General features: G+C 47.0%; 1 protein-coding gene across 1 annotated transcript; it reads right to left on the bottom strand.

The window, feature by feature from the left end:
• Window positions 1-14525: 14525 nt before the first annotated feature.
• LOC138520063 (acidic mammalian chitinase-like) lies at window positions 14526-19474 on the bottom strand. The gene is made up of 7 exons (XM_069632591.1): window positions 19315-19474; window positions 17906-18030; window positions 16764-16887; window positions 16433-16618; window positions 15886-16005; window positions 15637-15778; window positions 14526-15076 (listed from the first exon to the last, which is right to left on the bottom strand). Exons 1-7 carry the CDS (start codon window positions 19468-19470, stop codon window positions 14817-14819), a joined length of 1113 nt encoding a protein of 370 aa, XP_069488692.1. The 5' UTR covers window positions 19471-19474; the 3' UTR covers window positions 14526-14816.
• Window positions 19475-24902: the final 5428 nt, after the last annotated feature.

The following is a 24902-nucleotide window of genomic DNA, read 5'->3' as shown; positions in this document are numbered from 1 at the left end:
AGAAATGGCCGCGCAATGGGGCATACCCCTGGCAGCCGAAAAAATGACCAAACCAGCCACCAACATAATTTTTCTAGGCATTGAAATAGACTCAGTGAAAGGCCTATGCAAAATTCCAGAAACAAAAATAGCAGAACTCCTGGAAAAAATACAAAGCTTGACATAAAAAAAAGGCACAGTGAAAGAAATCCAGTCACTAGCCGGAAGCCTTAACTTCGCAGCCCAAATTATCCCTCAAGGGAGAGTATTCTCCAGAAGTCTGGAACTAAAAATCAAATCTTACACCAAACCCCACCTACACATCCGACTAGGCGCAGAGGTGATACAAGATATAGAAATTTGGGGAAATTTCCTTAAAGATTTTAATGGGACAACACTTTGGCACATGCCATTGAACACTTTGACAAAAAGGGTCCTTTTCACTGATGCAGCGGGAGCAGGGGTTTTGGAGCCATACTTGAAGCAGAATGGGTGGCAGGACACTGGCCCATAGCATGGCAAGCTGCAGGGTGGACAAGAAACATCACCCTCCTAGAAATATTTCCCATCTGGCTTACTCTACACATCTGAGGCAGGGAGCTAGCGAACTTGGAACTCTTGGTGCGACAACATGGCCGTGGTAGGCTCCATAAACAGAAGATCCACTAAATGCCCTTTAGTGCTGAAAGTCCTACGAGCCATTACAGCGGTCACACTACAAGAAAACATTGTGGTGAAAGCAAAGCACATTGCAGGAGCAGAAAATAATATTACAGATGCTTTATCTGACTTTCAGTGGCCAAGATTCCGGGAGCCAGTGCCGCACACCCAGGAACAGATGACGCCAATACCAGCAGAAGGCTGGGCAATAATGGGAACTCAAAAATAATGCACCAACGCCAGCGCCAAAGAGCAATGACCAAGGTGCTCAACAAGAACCAAGCACCTCAAAAACAGGTGCAAACAAAATAAGGGCATCACTGCCGGCGCTAAAGAGCAATGGCCGGGGTGCTCAACAAAAAGCAGGTACCTCAAAAATTGGGCCCTCAAAAAGTTGGGCATCAACGCCGGCGCCAAAGAGCAATGGCCGGGGTGCTCAACAAAAAGCAGGTAGCTCAAAAATGGGGGACACAAAAAGTTGGACATCAACGCCGGCGCCAAAGAGCAATGGCCGGGGTGCTCAACAAAAAGCAGGTACCTCAAAAATGGGGCCCTCAAAAATGTTGGCATCAACTCCAGCACCAAAGAGCAATGGCCGGGGTGCTCAAAAAACAGGCACCTCAAAAACGGGTGCCAACAAAATACCGACATCAACGCCAGCGCCAGAGAGCCTAGGTCAGGATGTCCAACGTGATACAGGCACCTTTAAGACGGGTGCCAACAACTCCCTGCCAATAGAAAATAAGAACCCTGGCCCAGGTTTCTTAATAGAGATGGCAGAGAAGGCCCTGGCAAGCACTACAGCAGCTCAGTAAAGTAAGTGCTTGCAAACAGTATTTAGAGCCACAGGTTTAAACCATGTCGAGTTAATAACGATTAAAGACATAGAAACATTCTTAAAATGGGCGCACGAGCAGGGCTTTAAAAGAGACTGGGCTAAAAGACACCTAGTGGCAATCTCATATTTCTCAAAATTACGGGGTGCCTCAGAACCCACTCAGAACACCCTCAATTCCCACGCCATGAAAGGAGGGGCCAAAGCAGAAGGGCCCCAGCTAGACACCCGCCGCCCCCCTGATTTCAACAAACTGGTAAAAATAGCAGACCAGTGACCAGTTAGAAAGCATATGCTGGCACCCTTATGAGATCATATTATTCAAAACAGCATTTTTTCTGGCCTATTTCGGGGCTTTTCAGGTGGGAGAGCTTATCGCCTCCAGCACCAAGGCCACAAACGGTTTAGGTGTCATGGAGGTCAGGGTCAGACAAGACAGCGTCAACATAGAAATCCAACAGTCAAAAACTGGGGCCAAAAGAACCATTAACATTTGTTGTATCGACGATGCAACAAACTGCCCTGTATGCATCACCAACCACTATTACGCACAAAGGCCCAAGGTTGGGGGGAGGCTCCTGATCCACAGGGATGCCCCGGTACTAAGCCGCTACCAATTTAAAGGTGTACTGATGAAAGCAATCAGCACCGCAGGGTGGGACCCCAAGGACTTTGGCACCCATTCCTTCAGAATAGGTGCAGCCACCTCAGCATGGCAAGGATGCCTGGCTCCATTACAACTAAAAAACATAGGGGGATGGAAGTCAGATTGCAACAAAAGATACATCAGACCACAGCTAATATATCCATCCCCGCCTTTTCTCTTCCTTTCCCTCCCCCCTGCAGAACCTACAGGCGCCAGGAAGACCTCGCTCAACTCAGCATGGATTGTCGGCCACTCATTCGTTTTAAGAACAGGCCGATGGGCGGAAGAAACCAAAGAAGGTCCGCCTTTAGAAACACCATCGCTTCATGGTGGGGCTACAGGGGCCTACGGTGGACCGACATGCACGAAACATTAGCAGAGCTGGTCGCATACAGAGACCTGCCCGAATTTCTCATTATACATTTAGGGGGTAATGACCTGGTGAAATCAGGAAGGAGAAACCTATTCGAGGAAATCTGCTCCTCATTGGCGGGCATTTCCCACAACTGGAGGGAAACAGAAATATATATTTCGGCCATTCTTCCCAGAAAGAAATGGCTCGGGGCCCACTGTTACAAAGCCGTAGACATTGCTAGAAGAAAGCTCAACAGGGGATTAGAGAAATTCTGTACAGCGAGAGGAATGGGTTTCATAAAACACCCGCCCATTACCCTGGGTGGGTGTCCAGTCAACTGGTCGACAACAAACTGGTCGACTGCAATTTGGTCGACACCATTTGGTCGAATGCCAAATGGTCGAATTTTTTTTTTTTTATATATATGTGTTTTGTGGGTTTTCGTGTGGGGAAAAAAAATAAAAAAGAAAAAAAGGGTAAAAAAAAAAAAAAAAAATTCGACCATTTGGCATTCGACCAAATGGTATCGACCAAATTGACTGTCGACCAAATGTTTTCGACCATTTGACTGGTAACCCCCTGGGTGACCCGGATCCTTTTCACAAAGACGGCACCCACCTATCAATCCAAGGCATGGAACATTTCTCTCGAGAAATCACAGCAACTCTCGCATCTAGAGGCTGTTATTAGGAGATACTTTTGGGGGAACATGGCCAGCCGGTAACCTGCCTTTGTGTGGCGGCACGGGCCAGAGGGGGTAACCTCGGGACCCGGTGCCCAAAAGTATGATATTATTATGATATGTGATTATTTGTGTATCTGCATAGCCATATCTGTACAATAAAATCCTACGGCCTTTTATTGCAACACTTGACAAAACGTTGTGAGACAAATCATTTCGGGTGAGGGTCGGGGTTCGGCCTACAGTATGCATGCATATGGGGTCATCAGTTACTTACTTCGTACTATGCACTTATTCAATCAGAATTGTCCCTGGACGTGGTATGATAGCAACAAATGTTTGTCTCCTCCCTCCCTCCAGCACTATCTGAAATGTTGCATTCTTGGTGAGGGACTGTTTGTGATGACACCTGCTGCAGTACCTACGCGCCCCGTTAAATTAAAAGGGTTTGTCCATGAGAGTTGAGGTGATGTTAAAGATCTTGCGTCGCACCAGGTTTAGCTACTACGGAGACTTAGAGTCCCTCCACTCCGTTTGTGACAATAAATAATGGTTGTGTTGAGCTATCCCTTGATAGTGCGCCGAAAAATAATGGAATGGCAAGTAGTGATGATTAATCAATTCCTGTTTATTTTTGTGATGTTAGAGCCTTTGTGGATGACACGTGTTTCGGCAGAGCTGCCTTTATAGAATCCAAGCTATATAGATAGCTCATAAGTCACTGCATAATGCATAAAGGTGCTGAAGTTCACAGGGATGAATCCCACCTGATACAAAGAAGTCCTCCGTATATCCAGGCTATATAGATAGCTCATAAGTCACTGCATAATGCATAAAGGTGCTGAAGTTCACAGGGATGAATCCCACCTGATACAAAGAAGTCCTCCGTATGTACACTGCATAATGCATAAAGGTGCTGAAGTTCACAGGGATGAATCCCACCTGATACAAAGAAGTCCTCCGTATGTACATACGGAGGACTTCTTTGTATCAGGTGGGATTCATCCCTGTGAACTTCAGCACCTTTATGCATTATGCAGTGACTTATGAGCTATCTATATAGCCTGGATTCGATAATGGCAGCTCTGCCGAAACACGTGTCATCCACAAAGGCTCTAACATCACAAAAATAAACAGGAATTGATTAATCATCACTACTTGCCATTCCATTATTTTTCGGCGCACTATCAAGGGATAGCTCAACACAACCATTATATACTATCTGAAATGTTGTCAGGCCTAGTACGATAGTCACTTGTTTTGCTCCTCTCCTTCCTTTCTCCTCCCCTCTCCCGCACCTCTTGTAATTCTCCGGCTCTACCATAAATGTCATCAGGACTAGTACTGTAGTCACCTGTCTGTTCCCATTTCCTTCCTATCTATGTCATAGCTCTTGCACTATCTGAAATGTCGTCAGGCCAAGTACAATAGTTAATTTCACATCCTTACTGTTCATGGCCTGTAAGAATGTCATTGTATTTTCCATTGTTCCCTCCCTTGCCGTGAAGCTCTTTGAAACACTTTGTGTATAGGCGCTATATAAATGAACTATCATACATTATCATATCATATCCCCTCCGTAAGGATGTTTCCACTCCAGGCTTTGTGAATGTGACTGTGTTATGATGCTTTGCTCGATGAAATGCCTTGCCACTAGTGCTATCGCGTTCAGCACTCAGACCATTACTCTGTTCAACAATGTAGTCCTTGGCAGGTTTTCTGGTTTTCCTACATAAACCTTTCCACAGGAAGTGATACAATGTACATTTAGTGGTACATGTTGCAGAATGTTTCAATGATGTTTCTTATCCCGGGATGAATCAGCCGTTTATGCCGTTGTTACAGTGGGTACACATTCCGCATGGATAAGTACCTCTTTTTGTCGTTGGATACAGTCGATCCAGTTGATTGTCCCTCGCACTTCATTCTTCTGCACTTTTTACTATAGCCACCCTAGAGATTTATGAGTCTGCATCTCGTCATGAGTGGAGGCTTTGGAAATATTATCTAAACCTGAATCGATGATCTCGTCTTTGTATTTTGATTCAAAGTGTGTAAACTCGGTCCAAATGTGATCATAAATATTAATGCATCCATGTCTTGAATTTACTGACTCAGGATTTCCATGATATTTTGTAATTGTGTTTCAATGTAGGAATCTACCTTTATAGAACAATTAAGAAATGAGAATAAGGCAGTGACTTAATTAGATCTTTTTGATGGAATGGACACCCCTTGTAGAAAAGGGGGTAATCCTTTGGCTTATGACACACTTAGGAAATAAACTGATTATTCACTAAACAGCCGTGTACATATAATTTATTTGTGTTTTATCAATGGGTTCAATATTTCTCTCATTAATTTTGTTTTCGAAAGATCTTCAATCTCCTGCCAGATTATGACCAAGTCATCCACTAAAGAGGTCCTCCTACCGTCCAACTGCGGTTCTTTGAATTTGTTGCATGAAGATATTTCTGTAACTAGGTTCGAGGCAACCCCTGATTGCAGTGCTTTTTTGCTGTGTTGTTCTCCAGTTGTTTGTATACATTCTGTGTAAAGAACATTCAAAATATAAACCAACAACATCCAATATTGATAGTATACACTTTTCAATTTTGTCTGAAAATGACACCACTTTCTGGACAAAAACTGTGGTGCCGTATTCATGACTGTTTTTACTGGTGGTTGCAAGGTATTGCCAGTATATACAATTTGCTTGAGAAAAGAATAATTCTGTGCAAAAAGTGGTCCACCTTTCGTTTTTTGCAAACCTTTGTGGACTTTGGGCAATCAGAAAAGATTGGAGTTGTTGGTTGGAAACTTAATTTATTCTTCCTTGTGTTTTCAGAAATCCATAGATTATCAATTCCTGTTTGTAATATTTTTTGAATGGTTCAATTATTTCTTGAGCTGTATCTGGTTCATGTGCTGATTTACTCTGTTAGATACTGACAATAAAACAGAATTACTGTTACATCTCCCTTAATGTTTAAATTTAAAGGTCTCCTCACCAATTTATTCTGTTAATACTGTACTGGTCGGGGAAAGGGGAAGACCTTGGTCTCGAGAAGGGAGGAGGATGAATGGCACCGCAAGCTCTCCAATTTCACCTATTAGAGAAACTTTGTTGCCACCGAATGTGGAGGGCATTGGACCTTTTAATAATCCTGCGTACAATGCTCCAACGTAGCAAGTGGTGGATGCACTTTCTTTTCCGTGTTATCAAGAATTTTAACGGACAGGTGTAATGATGCGTTACATTTTGATATGCGTGAAGTTCGCTAAATTTTGAAAGATTATATGCTAAAATGAATTTTTTGGAAAGTTATATTACAGCAGTAGAGCAAGACCACAAGGGTCAATTAAAGCCTACAAAAGATACCTGCCTGGGGGGGGTCCAAAGCCCATGAATTTAGACTACGGTGTCTCTGATTCGGTTGTATACTAATTGACCTTTTCACAATTGACCTCGGGAGAATTCACCTTGGGAGAATTGACCTAATTTAGAAGGTCAATTAGGACATGTATGCAGGGGGAAACCCCCCGCAATCCCCACCCAATCCAAAACCCCCTCAAACCCCCCACCCAATCCCTTTATATCATTTATAATCCAAAACGAACCAAATACATATATAAAATAACTAAAATAATATAAAGGTCAATTGTGCAGAGGGTCAATTAGGACCACTATAATTAGGTCAATTGTGCAAAAGGTCAATTGTAAAAGGTCAATTTGGGTAATACCTCCGATTCAGCTCCACCTCATGCTGTTTGGAATCAGCCCCCCCAGACCGGAGGAGGAGGTTGTACCTATTTCTTCATGTGAAAACTTGTCGGAAAGTTTGTTGGCTGATGATATGGAAATAGCTAATGGATCTTTATTCACTGTATCAAGAGTGGGCGTGGCAAAAGTGATGGCGCAGAAGGGCTGTCTAAATAGTAGTATGGTAGAAGAATGCAGCTTCGAAGGCCCCAAAAATAAAGTGCCCGAGTAATATGGTAAAGAAGCCAATGAACTGTAAGTCAACATCAAAACAGCATAACAAAGCTTCACATACGTTTTTGAGAAAATTGAAACTGGAGTTACTTAAGTCTAATAGAAAGCAGGCTGCTACTACGATGACGAGGAAGAGGCTTATAGGGAAGGATGATGTGAGTTCTCTGTCTATAATGGGTTACATGACCTTTTACATACAGCCCTGCATTAATACTACTGTCTGCATACCTTCCTGGATGCTATTGATAAAACGTATCCTGTATGTACTAGAATAGTAACCCCTTTGTAAACTGCTAATGTTGGTCTTCAAATGCTACTTGTTTATCATTCTCATTAGAGCAGGAATGAAGAGGGTAAGAGGACTTAAAGGGAGTAAACGTGCTTATTATGCTGAGAGACAGCATATCAACCTATAGGTTGTGAGCGTGACGGGTGGGGGGTGCGGGGCGCAACCAGTATTCCTGATCCCTTAATTCATTTGGTTTGGTGGAGGTGGGTCCCAAAGATGTCCGCGCCCAGGGCCCTAAAAGTGCTTAAGATGGCCCTGATCCAGGCAGGCGTTTACAGAGCAGCAAACACTCACGTATGAGAGGAAGTAATGGTAAAGGCAATTTATAATACCAAACTATCTGAAAACAGCAAAAACAGTATTTTTCAAAACCAAATTAATATAACTTTAGGCGTGTGCGTTCGCTGAGAACCCAGCAACAACATGGGGCAATATTATTAGAACCTAATGCAGACAACCATTGCCCAAGCCAAGAGACAGCAAATGCAAGACAATCTAAAACCAACAGATATTGCCAAAGGCAGGAGGGGACTAATGAAAGGTCCAAAGGTTGTGAAGCTTATTGCCCATATTTTAAGAAGCATATAATAAAAGCTGGTATAAACTCACATTGCCAAAGCCGAGGAAGAAGCAGAATAAAACCTTATCCTTGTCAGTATTTGGTCACTCCTGCAGTGGGGAAATTAGAGTGGCCAGAAGGCTTTGCTACTGGAAAAGATTATTCAAAAGGTTGTGAGCATAACTTGCATAAGTTTTGGAAAGTGAAAAAGGGTACTAAAGAGCACCAATGTGAGTCTTGTTTTCCCTGCAGAATTGCTACAAGCCTGAGGGTGCAAAGTAATGAACACTCTGAAGCTGTTGTAAGCTGATCTTAACCACAAAGGCACTTGATGTTTTTGAATCGCTGTTCGGGCAGGGAAGTATACCCGAATGGCAAAACATTTAAGTAGTAGGACTGGCAAGGGAGTACACCAGGTGTGCTTGAAGTAGTAGGCCAGGCATGGGAGTAAACCAGGTAGAAGTTGATGAAGTACTGCAAAGTAGTGCTAGCAAGTTATTTTGACAGACTTTTGGTGCTGAAGAAAGAACTGTGCATAAACTGCTAGCGGGGACTTATAGTTCTTCATAAATAATAGGTTGTGGCAAAACACCCTGATGAAGACAATTTATGTTGCTATTGATGAACTAAGAACATATCATTTATGTAAAGGAGATAATTCTGAATCTAACTATGGCATGAGGAAGAGAAAGAACCTTTTTGTTGAACCACTAGAGTGTTGGAACTTTCTATTGTGAAGACTTAATGTTATCTAGTTGGAACCCCCAAGAACTGTGTGGGCACAGTCTGTTGCCAAGTTGGAGTCACAAAGAACCGTGTTGGAACTTTGTTGCAAACTAGGATTTCCTTGTTTCTTTTTGGAACCGTGGAGCAGACTCCTGCTTGAATCTGGAAAAGTGGAATGCACCCAGATTATAATAGTTATATGTGATTTTACCGAAGTAAAATTCAGAGTGGTAAGTTTCACTGAGGTACAAAATACCAAAAGAATTCCGAATTATTATTTATTTTTTTCATTGTCGGGGGTCCCTCCACAATCCCTCCATTAACCTACCCTTTTTAACCCCATCCCCACCCATTTTAACCCCTTACCCCAATATCATACATATATTTACAAGTTTCAGTATGTTTTGGTATTTTGTTCTTCGGTGAAACTTACCACTCTGAATTCTTTCTGTAAAATGACTGGATACCATTATAAGGAGAGACTGTTGTTATATTGTGAATGTAACTGTTATAATTTTGATGTCTTTGAACTATGTGAGAAATTGAAGGTGTCTCCCTGGCTAAACCCTGAGTATCTGTTATCCAGGGGGCCAGGACACGGCCATTGCTTTTGGATCCAGTTCCTGGAGGTGGGCCAGTGAGGGATGATCACCTGGGTCGGGGGTCCTTGGGGAATGGGAGTGGGACACTGATGGGTGAGACACGGTATCCCCCTTATTTCAACACCTTTTCTCCATCCTACCATGCAGGGCATTCAAAAACACTGCCTCCACAAGAGCGCAGCAGACAGCACGAGACAGCTATCCAGCGCCGGCAGTTCAAAAGGAGGAGAAAGGCGGCAAATATCGAGAGGCGGACAAGGAGAGACATGACCTTGTCCTTTTCCACTCAGACCCACGAAACCTCTGCTGAGGGATCGTAAGGCCATGGACAATAGTCCAAGTGTGTTGCAACAGATGTCAACGGTACACAGAGCATGCCCACGCTGATAAGCAGTACCGAGGAAGACACCTACTACTGTGGTACCAACCTTGACTCCAGCTACGCTGAAAAGCCAAGCAGTTAACCACAGTCGGTGAGTCGAGGGGAGAACCGATAAAAACCGAACTGTCTTGAATGAGAACCACAAAGTAGCAATTGAGGGGAAGTTCAAAGAACTCTAAGAATAAAGGGAAGACCAGCTACAGAACAATCAAGCAACACGTGGGTGCTAACTTGAGAGACTCTGGTCAAGCCCACGTTTGTTGAAACTACAAATACCAGGAGGCCTTGGGAAGATGTAATGGAATGGTTAAACTGGTCATACAGGGGACCTGCAAAATCCTCTGTACAGTAGAAAGACTTTGACCGACAGATGATTGTGAAAGGCATGATTTATGAAGTTGGCAAGAGTGAACCCATCAGAGCTGTGCTGACAAAAAGGGGCAAAGCCTGAAGTCCCTGAGAACAGTGTGTTGACAAGCATGAACCTGGCAGAGGGATGTCCACATAATAAGCTGTTTAAAAAGGCCTTAAGATTTGTGAGTATTGCAGAGGAAGATTGTGTTGAAAGCCATAGTGAACCCGGCAGAGCAAGGCCAACAGTCGAGAGAGCTTGGAGCCCGAAAGAGGGAGATCCAGGGTTGAAGCCATCACCCAAAGTTCATTGAGAAAAGGAACTGTTATTTGATTTGAGGAGAAGGGTCAGGGCCCAGAAGAGGGGGACCCAGGGTGAGCCACTATCACCTTAAACTATTGTATAAAAGGAACTTTTGGTTTGGTTTAAACTTATCAGTTCCCTGGATGCAAGGTCCAGATATCGATAAACAATTGGTTCGAGACCAAGATTGGAAGAGGGGGAATCCAGGGGTGAAGAGCATCACCCCATGAACCTTTGAAAGGAATTTTATTTTGTTATTTTGAGTACGTCAGGTCCTCGAAGGCAAGAGACTTTCAAGAGAAACTAAACTTGGCCATCGACGGTCCTGATAGTTGTAATGGAACTGTCATCTTGTGCTGGGAAAGCTCAAGGTGTGTTCTGTGTTCCAAGATCCCACCTTATCCCGTGCTCAAAACGTGGGGAAGGAGTCTCAGGCTAACGCGACCTGGCATATTATTTGTGAACACTTCTTTTTTTTCCTTGAAAACTATCCCACACGCTTTTTGTATTAGTTGTAAGTATTGGCAATAGGCTTTTCTTAGTATAGCCCTTTTTATTTGACACAACACCACTAGGACTGCCTTATTTTTCATTTGATGGTCGTAGCTTGCTCCCATCTTAGATTTTGGTTTAGGTTAGACGTTTTTCCACCCTGCCTACAGTTTAATAAACACCCTTGACCTGTGATCACTTATGTCTGTCTTTACTGTTGCCACCAGGAGCTCCTAACAACTACCATGCATTACTTCATTTAGTTATTGTATGTACAAATGTGAGGGACAGATATCTTTTGTTAGAGTGTGTTCTTTAGTTTATTTTAGGCAGGGAAATCCTCGTCAGGGTAGGGATAGTGAGGCGTTTATCACCCCTTTTTATTTAATAAAATGGCATCTTTTGAAAACTCCCCCACAACGTTGTCCGCCTCACATTTCCGACCTTTCACATCACTTAATCAATCAGTAAGAATGATTTGAAATATATACTGTTGTTTGCTTTCAGGAGACCTAGACGGCAGACTGCCCAATTATTCAAGGTTTTGAAAAGTCTCATGTTAAAATAAAGAGGTGGGGATCCTTCGGTGGTCTACTGTGTGCAATTAAAGCGGGGTGTGGCTCTTTCACTGCAGAGAATCTCCACAGATAGAAGGGACATTTTATTGGTAAAAATAGAGTGAATAATGAAAGGTTGTGTGGGGTGCAGACATGTCAATTGTTTAATGTGTATTTTAATCCCAAAGATGTAGATTTACTTATGTTTTTAGCTAATATCTCATATTTGCTATTGGCAGAAACTCCCGATGAGGGAGCAAATGTAATGATTGCTTGAGATTATAATTGTGAATGTGGAGACCCCACGAAAGCGAGGATATCAAGTTAGGCAAGAATTTGATGCCGGGTATGTCTCTTTAGTAAATGGAATCCACAGTAGACGCACCCATGCAGCGTTTTTTAGATATCTCGAAGGCATTTGAGTGTGTGATCCGGACCAGGCTCTGGTAAAAGTTGTTAGCCTTGGGCGGTCCTGTTGGCTTGGCCAAGGGGGCACAAATTAAAATTTGACGAAATAGGCAGGGGGGAGGTACAAGCTGGATTAATGATAATCCTGGACTGCGACAGGGGTGAGTCCTGGCCCCCCTTTTTATTTAGGATTTATATTTGAGGGTACATTTTGCAGAAGGTGCAGGCATACCCACCAAGACTGGGGGACCTGCACGTGCAGTCCTTACAGTGCGTGGCTGACGTGGATCTCTGTGATTTGACCCCCGCTGCGCTGCAAAGGTCTTTGCAGGACCTTAATGTGTGTTAGATTTGGATTTACACTTCAATATTGTAAAATCCATAATTTTGTTTTTGAATGCTGTAAAGCCAAAAAGCAAAAAGATGACATGGTATATTTGGGGTCAATACCTTGAAGTTGTCAGCCAAGTCAAATAGTTGGGTAGTTATGTAGACTCTAAGAGGGGGAAATTGTTCTTCTTTAAAGCAACTCGAGCATCCTTCTAAGTGGCGGCTAGGCAGGTAGGACAAATTGACTTTAAATTTGGTCACGTCTCATTTATACCAGTTTTAAGCTACTACAATCAAAGGTTGGTGCCAAAATTGCTTTTTGGCTCAGAAACAGCTGATCAAGGGGTGGTTTGGGTTAATCTAGAAGCCATCATTTGGAGAAAAGTCTGGTCCCTGCCGGATTCTGTACCAATTGCTGCGATTCGGCTCGAGCTTGGCACTATCTCGCTGCAACCCTGGGTGGATTGGAAAGCAGTGCAAATGTACGAGCGTAGTTCATCACCACCACAGACAGGCAACCTTACTTACAAAGCTTCAGATCGGCTAGCTGAGGCCTCTAGTAACGGGGTGCAAACATGCAAAGAAAAATGTGATATGCTTTTGATACAAATTGGGCCACCCACCAAAGAATTGTGGACGGCCCCAGGGAAAGCTAAGCAGACATTATTTAGAGCAGTCTGGATTTTAAGTAGAGAAATGTTAATAAAATACAGTTTTAATGATCATTTATGTGGATAATTAAATCATATAATGTAATTGCGCCGTATTTAGCCAAGCACCCCTCTCGTGATTTTAGAACTAGGGTTGTAGGATTTAAAGTAAATTTGTTTTTAACTTTTGATGTGGCAGGGGCTAGACTTTGCATTCCCAAGGAAAATAAATGGTGTCGCTGCTGTAACATGAAAATAGAAACTTTAAAACATGCATGTATTGATTGTTGGGTTTTAATGGAGAAAATGTATTAGATTTGTGCAGTCGCAGATAATATTTCGACTGAGTGGCTTTGGGTTTGTATCTCAAATGTCAGTGAGATTTCTAGGATTATTGCTGTAATTGAATATTTAAAAGAAGTTTTATGAAAGTGTTTTGTGTGAAGATGTATAGCTGTTGATGTGTGTGAAACATGTATTCTAAACTGCAATGCACAATAAATAAATAAAGAAATAGTTCAATTATTTCCTGAGCTGGATCTGGTTCCTGTTCTGGTCTACTGCGTGGTCTCTTGGTGGTGTTTGAGCTGTCCCTCCTGCTCCTTGCAGCCCCCCATCCTCGTCCTCTTCCTCCCAACACCTTTCCTGACTGAGTGAGACCCCGAACCTCTGTTTGTGTAGCCCTGTGACGCCTCCAGGGCTGGTATTAGTGGGGCTTAAGCAACTCACCTGCAGTCACTGGGGAAGTTGGATTTGATACACCTGATCAGGGTATAGCTGATGGTATTACCCACTTTGCTCGCAATTTCTGCTCAATTTTTGTTAAGACATTTTACCACAAAAATGTAGGTGAGGTTTGAGGATATGTATTTAGGAAGCTGCTTCATTAAAAGAAACATCCAGGGGAACAGTATTGGAGGAAATGGCTGCGAGTTAATGTCCAAGATCCCAGAGTTGTGCTGACAGACAATCCTGCGTGGGCTCCTGGAGCTGGCGGCATGAAAGATTTACCTTTTCAGTTTGGATCAATGCAAGGTCTTCCCGGTGCATGTAGAGAAATTCTAAACGCATCTCTGGGGTCTATGAGGGCCCCCAGAGCTTCAAAGCTCAAGTCCCTTGAAGGGGCAGTACTATAAACAAAGTTGACATTGGGAGGAGATAAAGGGTCGTGAGAAGCATTGTATCTTTGCGGGCAGGGTGCCTTTCATTCCTACCGGCCTGGGATGTATCTCTTAAAGGGGCCGAACCCTATCACAAAGCTGTCTTACAGTAAGGGAGTGCCTGGCAGTGGGCCTCCTAGCACTGCTGTAATGGGGTGGGTGAGGCCTCTTTAAACCTGGCTGCCCCTGAGATATCTAAAGACCCAGCTTCCTGGTGGTTGCCCATGTGACGTTCTCCTGCCTTAGGGGGTGGACCTAGTGACAGGCACAGAGGGGCCACCCCCTCCCCCCCATTATAGCCCCAGGGCCCAACATTCCCTAGCTTGGGAAGTCCCTGGGCCCTTTTGCCACCCACTCGATGTCCCAGAGTCAGGCAGGAGACTTGGTAAAAGTACCCCTTTGTCTGTAAAAATGAACTCTGTGTCTGTGCCTTTATAAATGGGTCTCCCATTTACCTTGGAACGTGCTGGAGTGTTTTTCGCCCTGATAAAAGCCAGAAATATAATGCACAAGCAAAGTATTCAGTGCCTGACCCTGTGCCGAGTAACAGGAAGCCATAAATGGATGCTGCATTGCTTTATTTCAGACATTTCCATCGTGACATCACATTTGAATCAGAGAACCTTGGAGTCCACTGGTCTCTCTGCCGTTGGTGGGTGTGTGGGTCACAGTTGAATCAGAGAACCTTGGAGTCCACTGGTCTCTCTGCCTTGGGTGGGTGTGTGGGTCACAGGTGAATCAGAGAACCTTGGAGTCCACTGGTCTCTCTGCCTTGGGTGGGTGTGTGGGTCACAGTTGAATCAGAGAACCTTGGAGTCCACTGGTCTCACTCGCTTTGGTGGGTGTGTGGGTTTACGCCCAGTTGCAGCAGAGGCAGCTGGTGTCGAAGACGAGGCCGGCCTGGCAGTGCTGCTGGTAGGTGACTCCGTTCAGGCAGTGCCAGAAGGCGTTCTTGTTCCCGGCGACTGGGTAGAGTCCGCTGGCTTTGCCTGCACAGAATCCGCTGCCGCCGGAGCTGCTGCCACCGCTGCCACCACCAGAGGGCGCTGCTGTGGCTGGAGGGGCCGGGGCGGCTGTGACTGGAGGCACTGGAACCGCAGGAGCGGAGCAACCTGCAAGAAAGCAAGACCCTCTCAGTAATGTCTTTGGTTATCAAGCACAAGGATCCCAAAACTCTTATGATGGGGTTATGTCTCCAGTGCCCAGGGAGCCAGTTACTGCCCCCTAGGTCTTTTCCTGCGCACGCAGAGCGATATATCAGCAAACCTCCCAGAGACCTGTGGCACTCTGCCCTCAGGGTGGTAGCTATCCTCCTCTTACGGCATGCCACTGGCGTGTCACCAGGACAGAAGCTGGCTGTCTCCTCTGCCTAAAGGAGCAGATTGGAGGCTGGTCCATAACAGAGACTTTTAAAAGCTATCATCCATATGCTACCCTCCGGCACTGAAGTCGAGCGCCTCGATGGAGGGTGATTGACCTTGGGGAGCTATGGAGGGAATCATGAAGTTTGAGGCACATACTTCTGTTGGCATGAAAGGGCTTGGCATGCTATAAGCTACATGGCAAAGGGGACGTCACCTTGCTAACTTCCTAGGGTTTTAAAGGTTGATATTTTTGTTTAGAAATATTTGGGCCGAGGGAGCGAATACGCTATATTTCAATTCCCACTCACCTGAAGCCTGCACGCCGAGAGTAGCCTTCAGTGCGCTGATGAGCGGGAACTTGCCCTGGTTGCAGAAGGTGCCGGTGAAGTCGTCCAGGTCGATGGCCCACACCATGGCGCCCCCCAGGTTGTTCTTCATGAGCCACTGAGCCTGTGGGAAGAAGGGGGGCAGGGTTAGGTCATGTTACTGGTTATCGACCTTAAGAAACAGTCCATTAACACAGATATCCCGATAGCTGGTCAAGCGATGTAGCGCACCTTGAGGGTGAAGCTCTTGACGTTGTCGTATCCAAGCCACTGGTTGCCCTGGTAGGCGTAGGGGACCTCTTCAGCAGAGGACCAGACGTCAGTGGCCCCGTTCTTCAGGAAGGTGCAGATCTGCAGGAATTGGAGAATTTGGAAACACCTCTGGTTAAAATGGTGAAAAACCCCACGGCAGCACCGCACCTACCACGTAGCACAGGACCGCCTGGCGCAGACACAACCCTCAAACCAGTGAACGGTTTCAAAATACCAGGAAGATAAGGAGCGTCCAGTTCTGCTTTTTATAACAACCTCTGAAATGAAGTGCTCCCATATTGAGGGTGAAGCAATAACTAGAGTTCAATCAGCAACCTTAAATGGCTAGCCTGGCAGTTATTAGAGAGAGGGGCGAACATGTCAGGCAGGTGTTATGTTGGGGTACAGGCTTCTTATACATTGCTCCGAGCTCAGAGCCTTCAGGCGCTCCTGGTGTTTATGCATAACCAGGGCCTCCTCTAAATCGCTCCAGAGTCTGCTGTTGACTTAACCCTGAATCACCTACCTCGTAGTAGGCCCAGAATCCGGCCTGCCTGGTGTAGGGTCCAGCGGGACCCGCTCCAGAGGTGGGGGCCCCGATGCCGGTGTTGGACGGGTTGCTCAGGATGAAGGTGTGCCCGTAAGTGGGGAACCCCACGATGAGCTTGGAAGCGGGGGCGCCGTTGCTCAGCCAGTAGTTCATGACGTAATCCTGCAAAGACAGCATTGTGGCGCGCGTCAGTTTCCATGTCAGGGGACATGTCAGTATCATGTAATAGACATGTCTGGGGGTGCGTGACAGTTGGCACCGCCACCCACTGCACGTGCCCCGACCTGGTGGCGAACATCACACTTACCACGTTCAGGTAGGCGTTGGCCCCGGTGGCAGCGGGGTTGGTGTACAGGGGGCTGTTCTCGCCGGTGTACCCCTCCCAGGATCCGTGCAAGTCGTACGTCATGACGTGGATGTAGTCCAGAGCCCTGTGCAGGAAATACGCCTCTATTGTCACAGCAATTAACCATGTGCAACTCGGCTCTGAAACGTGCATCTAAGGCCGGCGTGTTGGGAATTCCCCTCCGGCAGAACCTTTCATGACACTTGCTCTGGAAATGAATCTGTTTTGAGCTAACATTGGAATCTGAATGTGGAACTTTCCCCATGGGTGTGAATGTGTTTGGACAGGCGGAGGAGCAGACTTGCTGCTGGGGCGCCCATGCTCTTACCAAGCACAGTGACTTACTCCAAATGGCTTTCTTACACCTCTCCATTTCTCCATGAGCTTGTCTGATTTTATTTACTCAATAAGTCCAACAGTCAATAGACTTGAACAGCGGCTCCCAGGTGGGCATCAAGCCCGTGCCCCCGAATCACGGCCTCATTATGAGTGCCCAGGGACACAGGAAGGCATTGAGCAACTAAAATACTTCCTATTTTAAAATACCACTGGATCATGAGTTGGGGTCTCATGGGATGTTCACAGCATGGGGTACATAGAAAGTTCTGTATAGAGTAAATTCCCTATATCTTCCCCAGCAGAACTTTCTGGGCCTCAGACATTAAATGTCCCGTTCCAGCCCAACTCACACTTAAGTGGTATCTTAAAAAACAAGTGACATTGAAAACAGTCAATGTGTTATACCGCCTTCGGTACATTCCTAATAAGGAGGTCCTGCGTGTTAGTATTTCTGTCTGTAAACCCACTGATGATGTCATCTATGATGTAACTTCTGACGTGATATTTGGAGCAGTGCTTGGATGAGGGTGGGGCTGGTGCTGATTTTTTTTTTATTTCTTTAATGTCCACTTAGGTGACCAGCGTTGCCATGCAGTGTCATTCCGTATATTTTATGTGCTGTAGAGGATTTTCTGCGGCTTGATTGACATTTCCCAAACAATGTTACATTGCTGTTGTTCTCTGGTCTACTGTTAAGAGTCCTCCTCCCCCCCGTGCCCGCGGCGGCCAGATAAAGCCTTGCCCAGACATTGAGCCATACTCACGCCGAGAGCGCAGGGATCTGGTATCCGGACTGGATGTTGGAGATGCCCCCGGCCACTGCAGCTGTCACCAGGAGCCGGGGCTTGTTGGTCTGAGAGGCCTCCTGTGTGAAGGCGGCCAGCATTTCCTGTGAAAGGCGACAAGAACATCCATATGACTGCCTGTCCAGAGCATGTCCTAGACGCTGCGGCAAGCTCCTGATCTGTCTCCCACTTAAGCAACAAGCCCCGCGCTGGGAGGCCATTACCGCTTCTGGTAATGCCCTGGGGCCCATATTTACATCCTTAACACAGGCCCCGGACATTATTAGAAGCGGTAAAGGCCCCCAGAGAGGGCCTGATTGCTGTTAGTACTCCCGCACATTAGACCGGGGTACTTATAGTTTCTTGTTTCAGTTGTCAGACACTCTAGCGTTCAGCAACTAAAAAAAGAAAAGAAAAAAAACATGGAACAGGATACATAGTCCTTTCTCCCTTTCCATGCCGTCCATTAAAAGTGGAGAAAAAAGTAAACAAAGAAGATGGCCGTCATGGAACAGAAAGAAGGGACTTCACATATCCCCTTCTACCTTTTCATGGCGGCCATTCGAACATTGAATGAGGCCCGGGGAAGCGCTCTGTTGAGCTGGTAACAACTTGGCATGGGCCAATGGGCTCTCTTGTTACAAGCGCCTTGTCCCTCACCAGGTACTAATCTACAATATTGTATTATCTTAGAGCAACTTTGACTGGTCCAATTCATGTAAACTAGCCCTTGGTGCAGGCAATGTTCAAAATCAGCTGCAAACTTCCTTTGTTATATAATATATAGAGTTTCTTGCTCGTCCAGAACACGTCCAGACTACAAAAACTGTAGCCATATGTCTCGGGAGGATAGCCCAGGGGCAACATGCTCGCCTTGGAAGCAAGACGACACAGAGCAACACAGGTTCGATCCCCGGGTCTGCGCTTAGAAACCTCTGGTATTAAGTGTGTTATAAATAACCAATCAAATGTCAAATATATATGCCTTGTAGGCAGCTGTACCCAAAGTACTCCCCGCCTGCCATCCCTCAGCTTCCCAAACATCTGGAAACAGTGACTGTGTGTTCCAATGTCATGGCCGCTCGGCTTGCAAGTCGTCGACCCATGCATTGCATTATGTGGTTGGTCTTATGCTTTTTCCATCCACTACCTGTACCTCTCCCACCCCTTTCTGTTCAGAGGAACTGTCTTTGATCCATTCTTTTATCCAAGACCCTACTATTGCATGTAGGTTTTTCCAGGTCACATTGGGACTATCTAACATCCTTCATTATGCTCCGGCTACATGTGGGGGTGGGGCTGCAGCACCACTCTTTTGCCTTCTGTGGGATGTCCCTGCCCTACTTGAAACATTCTCACACCCTCTCCATGCCCTTCTGCTTTCTCACCTGGACCAGGGTGGTGAAGAGCTGCTTGTCCTGAGGGGGGCTTCCCCTGGAGCCTGGGTACTCCCAATCGAAGTCCAACCCATCAAACTCGTACTGACGCAGGAACTTGATGACGGACGTGATGAAGGTCTGGCGGGTCTGAGGGGTGGCGACCATGGCGGTGAATCTAAGGAGGAGAACAATGGTGTCATGGAGGCCCACCGCGAGGAGTGGTCTTTAGAAATAGCCTGAGGGTCTGTCTCCAGACAGTGGGTACTCACGGTGCCGTGCCGAAGTTCCAGCCTCCAATCGCCAGTAGCGTCTTCAGTGCTCCGTTCCTGGAAAAAATAGCAACCAATCAAACCAGAGCTTGCCTTGTTGACATTCATGCTTGCCAGCAGGGCCGAGCCATTCATGTGGGTACTTGTGCCAGGCTGTGAATTTAGCATCACTTCTGCAAAGGTTTTGCCATCCATAGAAAGTTACCCATTGTACTTTGATTGGAAGTCTATGTCCTACTCTGCAGGAGGCAGTGGTGTTTTTCTGCAGAGGTGCAGGTGTTGGCGCTGCGTCAGGATTATTTCCAAAGGACTCGGGGAGTGGCAGCTGTGAGACTTATGTGAAGGGTATTCCAATGTTAGGGTGCTAGGAAGGGAAATGCCTGCCCCTGTATAAGGTGCATGCTGTTTTGCGGTGGATAAACAGTGTTAGATTGTGTTTCAGGTGGGGTTGCCAGCGGTGTAGTTGTGTTGGATGCTGCAGACTGATTTCTGCCATTGAGACTGTGGGTGAATGTGGAGCGTCTGTAAGTATCGTGGCTGCACTGTAAGCAGGCTGGTGTCTACGGAAGGGAGGGATGTCGGCCGGGAACGTTGATCACGGTGGCGGTGGCTACGTTTAGGACTTTCTCAAAGGTTGAGAGTAGCAGCCGTTGGCCTTGCAGAGTGTTGTTAATATAGTCAAGCTTATTGGGGACTGGGGCGTTTATCAGGGTCTTGAGGCAGTAGAAGTTGAGGTGCTGCTGTTCCTGCACATGTTGTCCGCTTGATTGTACGAACAGCTGGAGGTCAAGGGTAGTTATGGTGGAAATTGACTGCAGTGATGACTATGTTTGGTGTCCCAGAAATTAATTTTTTGCGAAATAAAAAAATAGGGAATGTCTGAAATTAATCTAAGAGGGGGGTATGCAAATTGGGATAGTATCTGTGGCTTCCAAGGAGTGCATTCCCATATCTGTAGGAAGGGAGGGCATCTTGGTGTCAGGAGGTAGGGTTTCTATACATATCAGATGCCGTAGAGGGAAAGCATTGGATGTGGGTTGATGGGAAAATGTGGCCCACCCATTGCCTGCTAGATGTTGTTTTGTTCTGGAGACCCAATTGGTTCTGACTTTCTTAGCCCTGTTTAGAGGGTGCATTGGTCCATGATTGTGAAAGGCAATTCTGCTGATATCAAATGGCAAGCAGTAGAAGAGGAGGGAGGACTCACTGGTTCTTGAGGTTCTGGAAGGAGTTGTATAGGGTCACGTCATTCCACTCAATGGTTGTGATCTGGTTGTTGGACATGCCGGCGAAGGCGTAGATCAGGTGAGTACACAGGCACGGGTCGATGTTGTCGGGCTTGAACTTCCCCAGGCCGGGCCGGTACTGGGCCCAGTTGGTGAAGTAACACGTCAGCTGGTAGGCGGAGCCTGCGATCAGAAGCAGAGAGAGTTATTGGACGGCAAAGTTAGAATCCTAGATTCGAAGACCGGCTCTCCAAGGTTTAAGCATTGACTTAGTTCTGCTCCCAGAATAGGATAGAAGAGATGGGAAAAGGAAGTGAGTGGATCAATATTCCTCTCAGAGGTATATATTCTAATTACACGTCTTCTACGCGACCATTGAACCCACCCACACGCTACAACCCTTACACGTCTTGCTCTTCTCCCCTTTGTGTTGTGATGAAGCCATTGGTGGCAAAACACTTGTAATGGGAAAGAAGGGGCCACATCTGTGCAGATGTAAGCGCTCTCGCTCGACTGCTAGTGTAGATGCCCGGTGGAGCAGTACGGCCGAGAGCAGTCTCTCCAGAGCCGGGGAAGCAGCCGCAGACCAGCCGTAGAACTCTTTATCTGGAAGCCAAGAGCTTGTGGTTTGGGGCCTCGACTGGTAATGCAGCAGGTGTCCCCTGGAATTACCCTCACGTCCTCATTGAGGAGCCTTATCCTGCCAACCTTTAGTTCCTGTAAAGCAGCACCTGACTCTTGGGGACCAGGCAGAAGCCCACCCACCGATTCCCCTGCACGACACATCATCAAGGATTGTGGTGCATGTCTGGCTCAACTCCTCATTTAGCGCGAGAGTCTTGTCTTCCTGGAGGATCTACCGGCCCAGATTACACCAGAGCACTTAATTGCACAATGGTTTGCTATTCATTTATTTTGAGTTTATTGATTAGGTTAGATTTCTAGGCCAAAACCTGCCCAGGGAAATGGAAGCACATTTTCACAGGGGAAACTTACCCAGCTGAGCATTGACCAGGAGCGCCAGACCTAAGGAAGCAAGAAAACAGATCAGAAAGTGAATACATTCAAAAGTAATGACATTCAGGCAGGTTTAATAGTGCTGTGGCAGTGGCTGTGCTGTGGCGACAATCTACCAGAGAATGTGGCACTAGTGTGTGCCCAGCCCTAGGCTGCTGAGGGAGTGTGGGAAGAGCTTTAACTGATTGCAGTGCAAGCAGCGGATGCTGCACACATCTATCTCCTTTCTGTCTGTCTGTCTATCTCTCTATCTCCTGTCTGTCTATCCATCTATCCATCTATCTCCTGTCTGCCCCTCTCTCTCTCTCTCTCTCTCTCTCTCTCTCTCTCTCTCTCTCTCTCTCTCTCTCTCTCTCTCTCTCTATCTGCTGCCTGTCTATCTCCTGGCTGTCTGTCTATGTATCTATCTATCTATGGACCTATCTATCTATCTATCTATCTATCTATCTATCTATCTCCTGTCTATCTATCTTTCGGACATAAATGGCTATATGACATTTGGACATCCCACCTGTTTCTCTGGTTTCCAGCCATTTCATACAAGAGGAGATTGCCTGAAATCGGCGAAACATCAATGTGGTCGTACAAGGACCGGACAGAGCTACTTTTAAGTGTCTCAGTGGGAGGAACAAAACTTGAACTCCTTGAAAACCATATTTCAAGGCCCTAGGATGCACCGTTTCTGAGATATTTGCAGCGCATTGCACTGCACCGAGCCACGGTAAGGCGATAGGTGGGGACAGTGCATAGAAAGTCCTAGTATGCTGCATCAATCCAACTCCCGCCTCTCCCCAACGTCTGCTCCGGTGTATGTCCGCGTGCCACACGCACCCATTCTCAGTGCAGTTCACTTCAGTTTGCAAAGCACATCAAGCGATAAGCGACGCGTGGCAGCCACCTACAGGATCATTGATTTTCAACAATTGATGAGAGTGTTATCATGTCTGTCTACAGAACCCATGCAGAGTGCGGGAACTTTTTGCTAGTTCACATATATATTCAGTGAGGGCACCTGCAGCTTTTGTGCCTTTACTAATGGTTTCCACTGTGTGGTAAAGGGTGCACAAAGCCATCTGTTTTTAAAGAGAGTGATTGTAAATCACTGAGCTCAGTCGTTTAGTCTCATTAGTGGGTTTACATTTCTTCAGTAGTACAAAGTACTCATGATGACATTACTAGAGTATAGAAAGTGGGCACTGCGAAGAAGGTGGCATTACAAATGGCAGCATGCCACAGTGCCTCATGCCACAGGGACTCAGGCCTCAGTGCCTCATGCCACAGGGACTCAGGCCTCAGTGCCTCATGTCATAGGGACACATGCCACAGGGACTAAGGCCACAGGGACTTATGCCACAGTGTCTCACACCACAGTGCCTCATGCCACAGGGACTCATGCCACAGGGACTTATGCCACAGTGTCTCACACCACAGTGCCTCATGCCACAGTGCCTCATGCCACAGGGACTCAGGCCTCAGTGCCTCATGCCACAGGGACTCAGGCCTCAGTGCCTCATGTCATAGGGACTCAGGCCTCAGTGCCTCATGTCATAGGGACACATGCCACAGGGACTAAGGCCACAGGGACTTATGCCACAGTGTCTCACACCACAGTGCCTCATGCCACAGGGACTCATGCCACAGGGACTTATGCCACAGTGTCTCACACCACAGTGCCTCATGCCACAGGGACTCATGCCACAGGGACTAAGGCCACAGGGACTAAGGCCACAGTGTCTCACACCACAGTGCCTCATGCCACAAGGACTCATGCCACAGGGACTTATGCCAGTGTCTCACACCACAGTGCCTCATGCCACAGGGACTCATGCCACAGGGACTAAGGCCACAGGGACTCATGCCACAATGCCTCATGCCACAGGGATTCAGGCCTCAGTGCCTCATGTCATAGGGACTCAGGCCTCAGTGCCTCATGCCACAGGGACTCAGGCCTCAGTGCCTCATGCCACAGGGACTCAGGCCTCAGTGCCTCATGTCATAGGGACTCAGGCCTCAGTGCCTCATGCCACAGGGACTCATGCCACAGTGACTCATGCCACAGGGACTCAGGCCACAGTGCCTCATGCCACAGGGACTCAGGCACAGGTACTCATGCCACAGTGACTCATTCCACAGTGCCTCATGCCACAGGGACACAGGCCACAGTGCCTCATGCCACAGGGACTCATGCCACAGGGACTCATGCCACAGAGACTCATGCCACAGTGCCCCATGCCACAGGGACTCAGGCCACAGGTACTCATGCCACAGTGACTCATGCCACAGGGACTCAGGCCACAGTGCCTCATGCCACAGGGACTCAGGCCACAGGTACTCATGCCACAGTGACTCATGCCACAGGGACTCAGGCCACAGTGCCTCATGCCACAGGTACTCATGCCACAGTGACTCATGCCACAGTGACTCATGCCACAGGGACTCAGGCCACAGTGCCTCATGCCACAGTGACTCATTCCACAGGGACTCAGGCCACAGTGCCTCATGCCACAGTGACTCATGCCACAGGGACTAAGGCCACAGTGCCTCATGCCACAGTGCCTCATGCCACAGGTACACATGCCACAGTGACTGATGCCACAGTGCCTCATGCCACAGGGACTCAGGCCACAGTGCCTCATGCCACAGGTACTCATGCCACAGTGACTCATGCCACAGTGCCTCATGCCACAGGTACTCATGCCACAGTGACTCATGCCACAGTGCCTCATGCCACAGGGACTCATGCCACAGGGACTCAGGCAACAGTGCCTCATGCCACAGTGCCTCATGCCACAGGTACTCATGCCACAGGGACTCATGCCACAGGTACTCATGCCACAGTGCCTCATGCCACAGGTACTCATGCCACAGGGACTCAGGCCACAGTGCCTCATGCCACAGGGGCTCAGGCCACAGTGCCTCATGCCACAGGGACTCAGGCCACAGGTACTCATGCCACAGTGCCTCATGCCACAGTGCCTCATGCCACAGGAACTCATGCCACAGTGCATCATGCCACAGTGCCTCATGCCACAGGTACTCATGCCACAGTGCCTCATGCCACAGTGCCTCATGCCACAGGGACTCA

The sequence above is a fragment of the Ambystoma mexicanum genome, chromosome 13 (assembly GCF_040938575.1).
Source record: "Ambystoma mexicanum isolate Mex_15411 chromosome 13, UKY_AmexF1_1, whole genome shotgun sequence".
Taxonomy (NCBI): Eukaryota; Metazoa; Chordata; class Amphibia; order Caudata; family Ambystomatidae; genus Ambystoma; species Ambystoma mexicanum.
Note: the sequence above shows the minus strand (reverse complement) of the source record. Positions and strands in the feature narration are given on the sequence as shown.

Excerpts from the sequence above, each read along its gene's own strand:
- LOC138520063 (XM_069632591.1), bottom strand. The coding sequence starts at position 19,470 with ATGGTCGCCACCCCTCAGACCCGCCAGACCTTCATCACGTCCGTCATC. Across the intron at positions 16,619-16,763 it reads CCAACGCCTACCTGAACGTG|GATTACGTCATGAACTACTG; the intron begins GTAAGTGTGATG and ends CTGTCTTTGCAG. Across the intron at positions 15,779-15,885 it reads TCAAGAGCTTCACCCTCAAG|GCTCAGTGGCTCATGAAGAA; the intron begins GTGCGCTACATC and ends TTCTTCCCACAG.